General features: G+C 37.9%; 1 protein-coding gene across 4 annotated transcripts in view; it reads left to right on the top strand.

Annotated features, from left to right (window-relative positions):
* The window catches only part of gramd4b (GRAM domain containing 4b), a 58,291-nt gene extending 46,338 nt beyond the window's left edge, over nt 1-11,953 (top strand). For 3 of the 4 annotated variants that reach the window (XM_052119419.1, XM_052119422.1, XM_052119421.1), the window contains exons 15-19: nt 1,387-1,537; nt 1,835-1,928; nt 6,061-6,151; nt 6,228-6,296; nt 10,395-11,953. In XM_052119419.1, coding sequence (XP_051975379.1) covers nt 1,387-1,537; nt 1,835-1,928; nt 6,061-6,151; nt 6,228-6,296; nt 10,395-10,511 — 522 coding nt within the window. In that variant the 3' untranslated portion in view covers nt 10,512-11,953. The remainder of the gene's footprint in view (nt 1-1,386; nt 1,538-1,834; nt 1,929-6,060; nt 6,152-6,227; nt 6,297-10,394) is intronic. The other variant, XM_052119420.1, reaches the window with a different exon arrangement.
* Nucleotides 11,954-13,815: the final 1,862 nt, after the last annotated feature.

The raw sequence follows: 13,815 nt of genomic DNA, 5'->3' as shown, positions 1-13,815 counted from the left end.
TGTGTGTGTTGCCAGGAATCTGCAGCTGAAAATGTCTGTTGGCAATTGGATCAAAAACAGAGTCAATTCAAAATGCTCTCAATAAATGCAAACAGAAGTACCAGGTTGTTTTTGATCCATCGTCATCAGACATTGTGGTACCTCTAGACATCCTGTGTGTGTTTGTGAAATGCAGGGTTTATATCTGAGAATTTTTCTGCTGTAGTTACAGTATAGGTATAGTATTGTACTTTTTTATTATTATTCAACAGTGTTTAATAGGCAACCCCATCAGAGCTGCCAAGCTTCTACAAAATGTAGCAACAGATGACACTTCATGGTGACATTTGTTGAGAATGAAAGGAAACAGAAGTTTCATTAAATTCATACACATATTTCTCAAGTTAATATTTTTCCCATGATTACATAAACATCTTATAAAGGTTAATGTACATTATGTTAGGGTCCTCATTGTGAAAGCTTAGCTTTTCTGGTGTTGCCAAATTATAGTTTTTCACTTTTAAAACTAGTTTGCAATTTATGATTTTTTTTAGGAAACTGATGTGAATAGAGTTTTTGAGTTAAATGGATGGTTTACCAAAAAAAAAAAAAAGAAGACGAAGAAAAGAAATCTGTCATTATTTACTCACCCTCATTTTGTTTCAAACTTGTATGATTTTGTGTTCCACGAAATAAAGAGTCATAGAATTTGGAACAACATAATGGTGAGTAAATTATGACAGAATTTTAACTATCCCTTTAAGACTGAGTGATGATCACTTGAATTGATAACACACATATTGCCCAATACATTTGAATCCTGTGGTTGCTTTATTTGAGGAAAAATGCACTTTATTGGGTTTTGTAGCTATAGTATTCCATTTCTTTGTTATGTTTTGAATGGCAATGCACATTTAGCTAATTGCCATTTCAAAGAGCTAACCAACATATCCAGATATGTTCAGATATGCTCCCATCCGTGTGAATCATAACAATCTGATTGATACGTTTTTAATACATTGCTGGTGACTATAATAAGTATGATAAGTGGCTGTTTGACACTGGCTTTAAGCTTTGCATTAGTCCTTAGCACCTCCAGGCATCCCTTGCTACTGTTTGTCATCAACCCTAAAGAACTGAATGTGGCACCAGCTGAACTCAGGATCCACATGCAGCTGAGCCACTGACCCCGTTATTCAGCGTGCTAGGTTAACTCTCCACTGCTGCTTGGCACACTAGCATTCACTGGTTAAATAATGATTGACAAGCTTCCACATTGGTGCTTTTGTTTGGGCCCTCAGGTGTTGATCTGGGATCAGTTCTGTTCTTTATCTGGTTAAACAGAGTTTAACCCCCCAATGCCCTAAGCCATGTTCCTAAACCAATCGGTTTACTACTTCCTCGCAGCAGATCCAGCCTGTGGTAGCACGCGGTAGCCAAGCGGCTGGAATTCCATGTGGGATTGGTCGTGAGGAGGAAAGTGGAAGGGCCTGCAACACCAAAAGAGGCCCCTTTCATGAAGTTTTCAACCTGTCTGAGAATGAGCGCCCTCTGCCAGGTGGGAAAAGAAACTGCAATGGCTAGTTTAATAGATTAGTTCACCCACAAATTACAATTCTGTCATCATTCACTCACCCTATAAGCCCATATGACTTTCTTTCTTTTAGGAGCACAATGTAATTTCTTTGTGTGTTCCAAAGAAGAAAGTCATACGTTTGGAACACAATGTGAGGCTGAGAAAATGATGACAGAATTGATTCCTTTAATAGTCTGTAAAGAAAAAATAAGATGCTTGCAGTCTGATTTAATTGTAAACAGACAGTAAAAGTAAATGTTTGTGTGATTTGGCTCACAGTGTGCGAGAACGGATGGCGATGTTGCTTGATCAACAGGGACAGAAAAATGCCGACCGACTACATCCGCAATGGTGTCCTCTATGTGACAGAAAAGTATGTGTTTATACCATTTAAATATAAAGAGTGATATATATGTTTTTAAACCAATACCGATAATTTTTATTCTTACATGTCAGATAACTGATATGCAGACCCAGTATTTGTTTTATTTATTCCTTTTTGCACAATGGTAACGACAAACAAATCATTAGAATACAACAATAAAAACATAATAGCATTAGCTCATAAGTACTTTAATGATAGCAATTATATAAATAAGTGTGTGTGTGTGTGTGTGTGTTTTGTACAGATTTTGCACTTATGGAAAGAAATTGGTACTTTTATTCACCAAAGTGGCATTCAACGGATCACAATGTATACTGTAGTCAGGACATTAATAACTAAAATACGATTAAAATGTTTAAAAAAATTCAGAACTTCTTAAACTACTTCAAAGAGTTCTCATAAACAAATGCTCCACGTGCAGCAATGACAGCTTTGCAGATTCTTGGCATTCTAGCTGTCAGTTTGTCCAGATACACGGGTGACATTTCACCCCACACTTCCTGTAGCACTTGCCATAAATTATATATTATTTCTCAAACTGGAGACTCTGATGTAATTATCCTCTTGTTTAGTTGTACATCTTGCCTTCCACATCTCTTTCTGTCCTTTGAGTCAATTGTCCTTTGTCTTTGAAGACTGTAGTGTACACCTTTGTATGCAATTTCAGGCATTTTATAGCATTCATTCCTCAAAACAATGATTGACTGAAGAGTTTCTAGTGAAAGCTGTTTCTTTTTTTACTGTTTTTTACCTAATATTGACCTTAAGACATGCCAGTCTATTCCATACTGTGGCAACTCAAAAACAAACACAAGGACAATGTTTAGTTTAATTTAACAAATCAAATATCTTTCAGCTGTGTTTGATATAATTGCAAGTGATTTTCTAGAACCAAATGAGCAAACTTTAATCAAGGATAAGGTGTTTGAGTGATGGCTGCTGGAAATGGGGCCTGTCTAGATTTGATCAAAAATGACTTTTTTCACTGTCCTGACTATATTTTGTGATCAGTTGAATGCCACTTTGGTGAATTAAAGTACCAATTTACTTCTGAAACAGCAAAATCTGTACATTATTCCATTTTGGCTGTGTGTGTGTGTGTGTGTGTGTGTGTGTGTGTGTGTGTGTGTGTGTGTGTGTGTGTGTGTGTGTGTGTGTGTGTGTGTGTGTGTGTGAGCGTGTATTTATCACTTTTTGGGGACCAAATGTCCCCATAAGGATAGTAAAACCCGAAATGTTTGACCTTGTGGGGACATTTTGTCAGTCCCCATGTGGAAAACAGCTTATAAATCATACTAAATTATGTTTTTTGAAAATGTAAAAATGCAGAAAGTTTTCTGTGATGGTTAGGTTTAGGGGATAGAATATAAAGTTTGTACAGTATAAAAACCATTATGTCTATGGAAAGTCCCCATAAAACATGGAAACACAAGTGTGTGTGTGTGTGTGTGTGTGTGTGTGTGTGTGTGTGTATATATATATATATATATATATATATAAATATATATATATATTCAGATATTTCAAATGCATTACATTCTTGTAGCAGAAGAGTTAATACAAAATAAAGATAAGACAATACAAAAAACAGCTTTAGAATACAATGTATTGTTTACTACCATATTATTGATCATAAGTCAATCATTGGCATACAGTTCACAGCAATCCATTTCACAAGTGAATTTGTCAGTCAGTTGGAGATTTATTATGAGGTCTTGTTTAAGGACCCGTCAATGTACACCTGCATCAGACATGCTTGTGTATTGTATAATGTTTGGAGTTTTGCATGAGTGGATTTCATTAAAAACTATGGCTGCATACAGTGACCAAATTAACTTTAAAGGAATATTCCTGGTTCAATACAAGTTTTGCTCAATCAACAGCATTAGTGGCATAACGTTTACCACAAACTTTTTAGATTTTCTTTTTTTTCTTTAAAAAGGCCCAATTATGCTTTTTGGGATTTTACCTTTCTTTAAATGTGTAATATAGATGTTTGTGCATGTACATTTCTCCAAAGTTACAAAGTCCATGCCAAAGGGAGCTAATCTCTCCCACAGAAAATACTGCTCCTGAACTGCCTGGTTTTTCAGCCCAGCCATTACTTCTATGACAAAGCTACGTCACTATGTAACATGTTTTGTGAAAGCAAAACCCCTTTGTATGGACTTCCAAAGGCAGAAGAATTGAAGAATCAGTGGTTAAAATTAATTTTAACCACTATTCCTCAGTATTACAACCACAACAATAACAAAATTGTCGATCTCAAGAGTCTTTATCAGTGGTAAAGTGAGGAGGTTTACTTATAATTACAAGCTGTAGTATTATGCCTGCTATCCATTTTAGTCCATGGCTAACTTGCTCAATAACTCTCTAATACCCCCGGTAATGTCTAACAGGTAGTAAGCCTCTGTTCTCCATTCATAGATCTGGTGACAACTTCGGCTACACCCATTCCAGAAAAAGATGACTAACTTAGATGCACTATGCAGCTACACCCATTCCAGCAAAAGATGACTAACTTAGATGCACTATGTGTCTTGAAGCTTTGTTAGGTTCACAATAATCAACAGTGTACTTAGAAAAGTTTTTCCAAAATGTAATTATCGGACTCTGGCTTGATATGGCAAAACCAATGGCATTGTTACTGTAGTTACAATGGTGTTTACATCTGTTCAGGAAGCCTCGGGAGCTGAAACTCGTTTATGGTAAGGGTGTTACATTTCCGACACACGCTCCAAGCGGTTGATCAATCACAACAGACTGGGCCAGCTCACCAATCAGAGCAGACTGGTCTTTTCAGAAAGGGGGGCTTTATAGAGACAGGAGCTAACCCAGAGCATTTCAGACAAATTTATGTATAAATAAATTTGTATAAAATGTATAAAATAATATTATGAACCTGTAAATGAACATAATATGGGCTCTTTAAAAAAAGGAAAAATTCAGGTTACAGTAATGCTCTTCCAATGGAAGTCAATGGGGACCATTTTTGGGGGGTTTAAAGGCCGAAATGTGATGCTTAGAATTTTATAGAAGCACATATTAATTCTTCTGTTAAAAATCGTATTCCAAAAGACTGAGCTGTCAAATTAGCCACGCCCCATCTTTTCAAAACCCTGCAGCCCATAGATAACAAATGATCTTTATAGACAACACTGAGCAGAAATGGTTGTTTAAAACAACAGTAGCAAAATAGTGCTCCAACAGACAACTGTTATGAACAACATGGCTTAAAAATGGCATTAAGCCTCAATAATTCGCTGCAACAATAATAATATGAGAATGAGCAAAATGATTGAAAGGTCAAAAGCGTCATTGTCAATGGACACATTTTTATTTGCTGTTTACAATATCTACAGCTGTCACACTGACCAGTAAGATATCACAGGACACTTATTTCATGAATATCTTTCAGGGAGTAGGAACGTTTTTTGCATACCTTTCCATGAAAAAATAGCTTACAGCACCTTTAACATGCAAATTGTTTATGTCTTGTCATTTTTTCTTTTCTTTTTTTTAAAGGAAAGGAGGGATGTCAAAATGCATTTTTGTGGTAATCAAAATTATGCCACAAATGCTGTTGATTGAGCTAAACTTGTACTGAACCTGGAATATTCCTTAAGTAACATTAAGTTTGTATACCTGTGAACACTGGTGTTTTCAGCTCAGCATTGGTGCCATTTATTAGTAAATTCTATTTAAAAAAAAAAAAAAAGATCAATCTATTCAATTTAGCAGAAAAGTGTAAATATCTTTTAAAACCATTGGTAAAACTGATTATCTATCAATCTCTATTTATCCAAAAAAGATGTAAATGTGTCATATTTAAGCAGAAGATAGGAGAGGCATGCTGTATTACAAATATAACTTCAACCCCTTCATCTGTGACCATATTCTGAATATATCATGGCCTTGAGTGCTTTTATAGGTTTATAACACTTTAATGCAGTGACACGCATAGTAGCTATATGAACATGTGTTTCGCATCATAGCTGTTCTAGATCAGGAATATTTGCACAGCTGGAAAGCTGCATTCAGCAATTAGCATTCAGTACTTGAACTGTTCATATTAAAATGTATCATTAACCTCATTATTAAGTTATGTTGTGGGTTTTAGTTACCTGTGTTTTGAGAGCTCCAGCTCCAGGGCTACTTCCTCTAAGAAGAACAAAGTTATCAACCTCCTCAACATCACTGATATTCAGAAGGTAAATGTTTTGGTTTTATTTCCACTTAGTTATTGACTGGCTGGTTTCTAACTGGATACTCTATTCATGTTAACAGTATAAGGTGTTATCAGTGTTGCCTGGATCTGGGATGGGTATCTCAATTACCATGCCATCCACTCTAAAGGTCAGTGGCAAGTCACCATACATAAAGAAAAATCAATGTTATGCATATCAGAGTTTTAAAACATTGTTCTTTTCGAAGACTGTTATTAAAATTGTTTTGATTATATGGTCCTAACCCAAGTTTGACAGATTGTATTATTTGGCTCTGAGCAGCAGTACTTTTGCGTGTACCTCATTGAAAAAATGGAGAACGTTGTTCTATTGATTTTTAATTTTTTTTATCATGTTTTTGTCCCTTTTGTTTTCCTACTTAACCACTTTTAACAACTCTGTGAAAATAATAATATGAATATAAAAGACTTTCAAATAGCACTTAAATAGAATAAAACAATATATCAAATGAAAGCTCATTCTCAGGAATGCGATTTTTCAAAAGAATCACAAATAGCCATTTTTCACTTTGAGAGCTTGCTTGGGTGAATAATCCAATGTTATATCTTAGATGTCCAGAACAAAATATGCGGTCCAGCAGTAAAAGCATGCTAAATAAATCATCAGATATATTGATGATAAAATATTTTGAATCATCACAATGGGAAGGATCTCATGACACCTGTCATGAATCCCGCTTTGTTGTTCCTCCCACTCATCACCAGAGGGCTCCATCACCTAGGGATTAACTTTAACTCTCTGTACTCCATTTCCCATAATCCCATACCTGTCAATGATTACCTGTTCACCTGTTTCCAATCCACTCAGCTATTTAAGACTCACTCTCTCTCATTGCGAAGTCTTGTTTTGCCCAGGCTGAAATTTCTGAGCGTTTCCGAGTTTGTTGAATTATCTGTGTATTATCCAGGACTGTTAACCCTGTTTTTGATCCATTGCTGCCTGCCTACTATTACTGCCTTGTTTATCTGGATATAACCTGTGATTGTCTGCCACCTGCCCCGACCTCTTGCCTGTTTATTGAATACCCCTCTGGACTGCCTTTGACATTACTGCTGCTGGTGATTTACCCTCAGCCTGCTCCATGCCACGTCACAGCCGCGCCTCAGCCTGCTATATGCCAAGTCACAGCCGCGCCTCAGCCTGATCCATGCCACGTCACAGCCGCGCCTCAGCCTGATCCATGCCACGTCAACAGCCGCGCCTCAGCCTGATCCATGCCACGTCACAGACCCGCCTCAGCCTGCTCTATGCCGTGTCACAGACACGCCTCAGCCTGTTAAATACCGTGTCACAGCCAAACCTCCGCCTGCTCCACACCGTGCCACAGTCCAGCCTTCCGTGACTCATTGCTCGAAGGCCTTCTCTGCCCTTGTCTCCAAGTTGAATTATCCGCCACTGATATCGGCGTGTAGGGCCACGAAGACTCTTTTCCACAAATTGTCAGTGCCCTTGCCTGCCACGACCAACAAACCGATGCCCACGGTCAAGGAGCCAACGGCCACACCTGCCACGATCAACGAGCTGGAAGCCTTATCCGTCCCAGAGCCTGCGTTGCCAGCCTCGTCCATCCCAGAGCCTACGTTGCCTACTTCGCCGTCCGGAGGAGGAGGAGAGGAAAGACTTCCGCCTTTCTGCCAATTTTCACGACCACAGAGGTTGTCTCCGAGTCTCTGCCCATGTACAAGACCACAGAGGTCGTTTCCAAGTTTCTGCCAGTGTTCACAACCTTGGTAGTTTCCAAGTCCGTTCCCATGGCTCCGCCTTCCATGGCTCCAGTCTCTATTCTGTGGTCACCACCCAGACCTCCTGACCCCGTTTCAGCTCTGTGGTCATCAACCAGGTCTTCTGATCCAGTCCCCACCCTAAGATGACTGCCTGATCCACTCTGGTCTCCTGGTCGTCCACCTGATCTGCTCTGGTCTTCTTGGTCTCCTGGCCATCTGCGTGATCTTCTCTGGTCCCCTTGGTCTCATAGCCATTTGAATTATCTGCTCTGGTCTTCTGGATCTCCTAGCCGTCTGCCTGATCTGCTCTGGTCCCCTTGGTCTCATGGCCGCCCGCCTGATCTGCTCTGGTCTTCTGGTTGTCCACCTGATCTGGTCTCCTGGGACTCCTGGCCATCCATCTGAACTGCTCTGGTCTCATGGCCGTCCTCCTGGCCTGTTCTGGATCCCTTGGTCTCCTGGCCCTCCACCTGACCTGATCTGGTATCCCTAGTCTCATGGCTATCAGCCTGGTCTGCTCTGGCTCCCTTTGGCTCCTGGCGGTCTGCCTGATCTGCTCTGGTTTCCTTGGTTCCCTGGTCGTCTACCTGATTTTTTCTTTGGACCCCAGTGTCGCCTGCCTCCTCGCTTCAGTAGCCGCTCACAGGGGGGGGGGCTCTGTCATGAATCCCACCTTTGTTGTACCTCCTGCTCACCACCAGAGGGCCCTATCACCTGGGGATTCACTTTAACTCTCTGGACTCCATTTCCCATAATCCCTGTACCTGTCAATGATTACCTGTTCATCTGTTTCTAATCCACTTAGCTATTTAAGACTCGCACTCACTCTCTCTCATTGCAAAGTCTTATTTTGTCCAGGCTGACATTTCCGAGCATTTTCTGAGTTTGTTGTATTATCCTGGACTGTTTACCCTGTTTTTGATCCATTGCTGCCTGCCTACTGTTACTGCCTTGTTTACCAGGATATATAACCTGTGATTGTCTGCTGCCTGCCCTGAACTCTTGCCTGTTTATTGAAGACCCCTCTGGACTCCCTTTGACATTACGGTTGCTGGTGATTTACCCCCTGCCTTTCTGTATTACTATGTTTATTGTTATTAAAAGCTGCACATGGATCTCTACTCCGTTGACACTTCATTACAACACCTTGAGCTTCTAGTCCACTCAGAGGCCCAGATATTTAATGAGATAATGGGGCTGGTGCATGAACTAAAAATTAGACTGAATGTCTATGGACAAGCTCAAATATGAGGGCTAAAACCTCACCCAACCCTTACCCCAAAACCAAACTCTAACCCCTAACCCTACTCTTACTCCTAAACCTACCTGTAACCGCTGTTGCAGCAAATGTGGACATTTTGCAGAACAACGTGTATTTACACAGTAAATACATAGTCTTGTATGTATTTAATGTTAGTACATAGCATTTAAGGCCACCAAATATAAAGTGTGATCATTTGATTTATATCATTTTTTTAATACTTGCTGCCATCTAGTGGAATTAAATAAGACTTTTTGGAGGGAAATGGTATGAAGAATTACATGCTTACAAATTTAGGACAACAAAAATGAGACCAATCATCCACAGTATGTGTAAATGGTTAGCTTTTAGTGTGAAAAATTGCAGGCAGCTGCCTAAAAATGCCCCCAAGTTGAAAAGGGTTAAACTAAAGTTCACAGAATGGATTTTGCATCGATCTGTTGTGGATACACTGCAAGAAGTTAAGAATGTAAGCTGTATATAGCAGCTAGACAGATTCTGAAGGAAACAAGAAGTGATGTAGGGCATCAGTCCTTATTGTTTGCATTCAGCACATTTTCATGTTCAGATATAATCAAGCTACAGTGAGTTGTTGCATAGTTAGAGTCCTCGTCTGTCTGTCCAACATGTACACAGTATACATGATGCTTGTCTATATCAGGCTACAATCGCATTATTTAGGTCTTTTAGTCAGACATCGCAAAAGTAAAAATGGCAAAGGCATCTACATGACATTTTAAAGTTTTAGTGATGTGCCATCAGTAGCGGTTCTCTTCCACAAATTGTCTGGATTGCTATCGTACTAGTGGTCAACTGATACGATACCAATATCTGGAGAATAGGGTGACTGATGGTTGATGTATAAAATACAATTTAACTACAGCTTGAATAATGTACACAAAATTATAGACTTTAAATGAACACTTGTGTTATACATATCTTACAATATATACTCAATTTGCCTTGCCGATATATTGGTCAAGCGCTATTTTATACCAATTGTGAATCATACTGAAGGTCAACAAGATCTGTACCACAGACCTTTGTTTTCAACAAACCCCTTAATGTGGTTCTCGATGTGCATTTAAGTTCAATAAACCACTTTACACCAACTGGACAAATCAAATTCTGAAGTCAAATGAGCTTAGGTCCTCTCCAAAAGCACCAGTGTGAAATTACACAACACCCCATAATCATTTGCTCTATTTTGTCTCTTCCGCAGCCTCTAGTGTTTGGTGCCATGATTCATCGAGATGAGGCCTTCGATGCCATCTACACTCAGTACACGAAGATGAAGAATTCTACAATAGCAACTACAGTCACAAACCCAGAGACATAGGACACAAGCAGGCTTTAAGCCTCAATCGTATGAACCCTTAGTCACACAAAACAAATGAGTCCATAAGTCAGTTCGAACCTTAATGTAGCACATTAGTCTTAACCCCTATGGATTCCAGCCATATCCAGGGCTCAAACCGAAAGCTGGACTACCAAGAAACTGTTTTTCATATACTCTTTTTAGATTATAAATGAGTATTAGGAGGGGTGTTTTATATAGTGTTCTCTCAAAACATTCTATAATCGTACACAAGTGTTTGTCAGGATGTGTCTTATTTTATAAGATAGGAGTGTAGTTGTACCTCTTATGTGTCTTGTGTTCTATAACAGCAAAATGCCACTTTGGAACAGGAGCTGGATCTCCTTCATTGAAAAGACTCTGATAGAGGGCTTTGTGTGTAATCAGACTATATAACCCATCATCTCTGTGCTTAGCCACATTTTCTTCCATTTAATTGCATCACCGCTGGCCTTGCACAAAGAAACACATTGCACTTAGTGGTGTTGAGAGCTTTTAGATGTGATACAGGATGATTTGGGGGACAAAGAAACAAACTTGACCTCTATTTCTCATTATTCATACCACATAGCTTGGTAGGCTAGCTCCATAATACTTAGTACATATTTTAAGGCAAAAACGCAAATCTGAATGGGCAAAGCAGCTGACAACTGCCATACATACAATTCCTTGGTGTTATTGTTATTCTATCTTCAGTATTTTTAGTGTACTTGTGTTAAGACATTAAAGACACCTCCATACATTTTAACTTTTTAAATTGTATTACATTTTAAGGGCTAGCTCACCCAAAAATGAAAATTCTGTAATCATTTACTAACCCTAATGTCATCAAAAGTGTATGACTGGTATAATGTCTAGGCTACTTGGTCATTCTGCTATATATATATCCTTTGATGCTCCAATGAAGATAGACTTACTGTCCTAGACATTTGGAGCAACATGAGGGTGAGCAAAGTATGACAGAATTTTTATTTTTTGGTGAACTATCCCTTTAAAAGCACAAAAATAGCACACCTTACCCATAAAATGAATGTGCACAGACAAATAAGTGCAGAAGAATGTTCAAGCTGAGCAGGAATAAGATATAGTTATATAAAATCGTATTTTTGGTCATTTGCAGATCCCGGGATTATAGAGGTATTAGGTTTACATAAATTAAATGTTTTAATTTAGCAAATTCTCAACCCTATAATATATTTTTAGTCTTATATCCTCAACTTATTTCTGTGTGGATGTAATATATTATAATTATAAGAATTTTTCACAATGTGCATTTTGTAGGGAACTCAAAAATATAGTTTGTTTTCTTTGGCATGCTACACTTTTAAATACATTGCAGTACTTTCTTTACTCCTCCATGGATAACATTTTTAATTTAAATTTTTGCTATGCAGACTTTTTTTAAAAAAAGCAGAGCTACTGCTTACGGGGGTCATACCAAGTGTTTGGTATGTCATGGTTTTCTTGCTTTTTTTTTTTTTGTTTGTTTGTTTTCTCACTTTTCTGCTAAATTAATTGCTCTAATGTTCAAATTGTGCTGTGCTGAATTGCACTTTAGACAGTAGGCTTGGTTTTTAATTTGTTTAAAAGCCTTATTACTTTCCTGCCTTATGCAGCCTTTTTTCTTTTCTTTTTTCTTTAGAACCATTTGCCACTTTAATTTTCCTTTTTTACAAATGGATTTTGTGTCAGTATATGTCTATTGGAGGATATGCTGGACTCCTTGGATGCTTTTTACCAAGTTTACTATGTAGCACCTATTAATTCTGTTGACTCATCCAGTTGAAAAATTACCAAGAATGATTGTCATTTGCCAAATAAATATGTGTATTGTTTGCGCTCTGTCCTGCCACAGCCCTCAAATTTTGTTTACAGAAATTAGTGTTGATGCCGCTGTCATAAGCTAGTTTGATTCCCAGACCAATGGGGGCATGAAAATTAGCTTTTGTTTTTGCCTGTAATTATTATTGAAGGTGCTGGAAAAGGATGGATTTTAACAATTGAAATGCCTTTTGAAAACATGCTTTTACATGATTTTGAGTTTATATGGCATTCATTTTTGTTTTTCATATATTTTTACAAATGTGATTATTGTTTCCAGAAAATCCTTATCTATAGAATTAAGGTGTGCTGTTGTATTATTTCTTTGATTATCTTTCCATGTTCCTGTTGTTTTAAATTTCAGGCATCTGTGTTTTTGGTTGTCAAAAAAAGTTGTTGAATTTGGTTGATTGCTGCAGCTGCCCAGTGACTGGGATTCCATAGATTTTGCAGAGGAACAACCACCATAAATTTGCGTCTTCATGCCTGAAACTACTCAGAAATTAATAATAATGAATAAATCTGATGTGCTGAATGTGACTGGATATTTGTGTTCATCAAACTTTTGTATTTACACTGGGTGTACATGTCTGGTTAATCTTTTCTTCTTTTCTCTAATTAGTCATCATTGGAAAAGAAATAAACTTGAGTTTTTTTTATTTAGTTATTTTTTCTCATAATGTATTTCAGAATGAGAGGTGAGAGAACCACTATTTGAAACAGTTCCCAAAGTTTGATGTTTCACTAGAGGGCACCACAGTGTTGCTGTTCAAAGTGTACAGCGTATACATGCTCCAAATCAATATGATGGCTTGACCTTCAACTTATTGAAATAACTTTTGGAGCTTATGTGTGGTGTGAGAAATCACATTGTACACCTAATGGCAATGAGTTATAGATGAGCATATTTGATAGGAATTTCATTACAGAAACGTTCTCATTTTACTCCCCTAAATTGTGCAATTATGTTCCCTAATGTGGGAAAATTGGATCAACTATTGTCAGTGCATCAAATGCCTATAGGCTACATTTGATTTGGGTAGGGGTATAGTAGCCTATACAAAAACATGTGGAAGCATTAATTTGGTATTGCCTGTTTTGGGTGTAAAAAGTTACAAAATAATTACTTAAATCTGATTAAAAAAAATAATAATAATAAAAAACAGTACACGAGTAGGCTACACTAGTAAATAGGTTACATTTGTAGTATCACCCCCATTACATTTTACATTCTTGTAAATCAGATTAGGACTACAGTTACTGACAATTACAATACAATACTTGCTTTACACCTATTTCTTATCAATATTAATATAATTTGTGTGGAATGTTAACAAATTGAATTACGTTCACACCTACGTTTGTTTTTATTTGTGTAACAGTGAACGGCGAGCCATGAATGAGGAAATAACCTTACAGAATTCAGTATGGTTTTGAATCTGAGCCGGAAAGCAAAAACCTTTCT

Source organism: Xyrauchen texanus, chromosome 46 (assembly GCF_025860055.1).
Source record: "Xyrauchen texanus isolate HMW12.3.18 chromosome 46, RBS_HiC_50CHRs, whole genome shotgun sequence".
Classification (NCBI taxonomy): domain Eukaryota; kingdom Metazoa; phylum Chordata; class Actinopteri; order Cypriniformes; family Catostomidae; genus Xyrauchen; species Xyrauchen texanus.
Note: the sequence above shows the minus strand (reverse complement) of the source record. Positions and strands in the feature narration are given on the sequence as shown.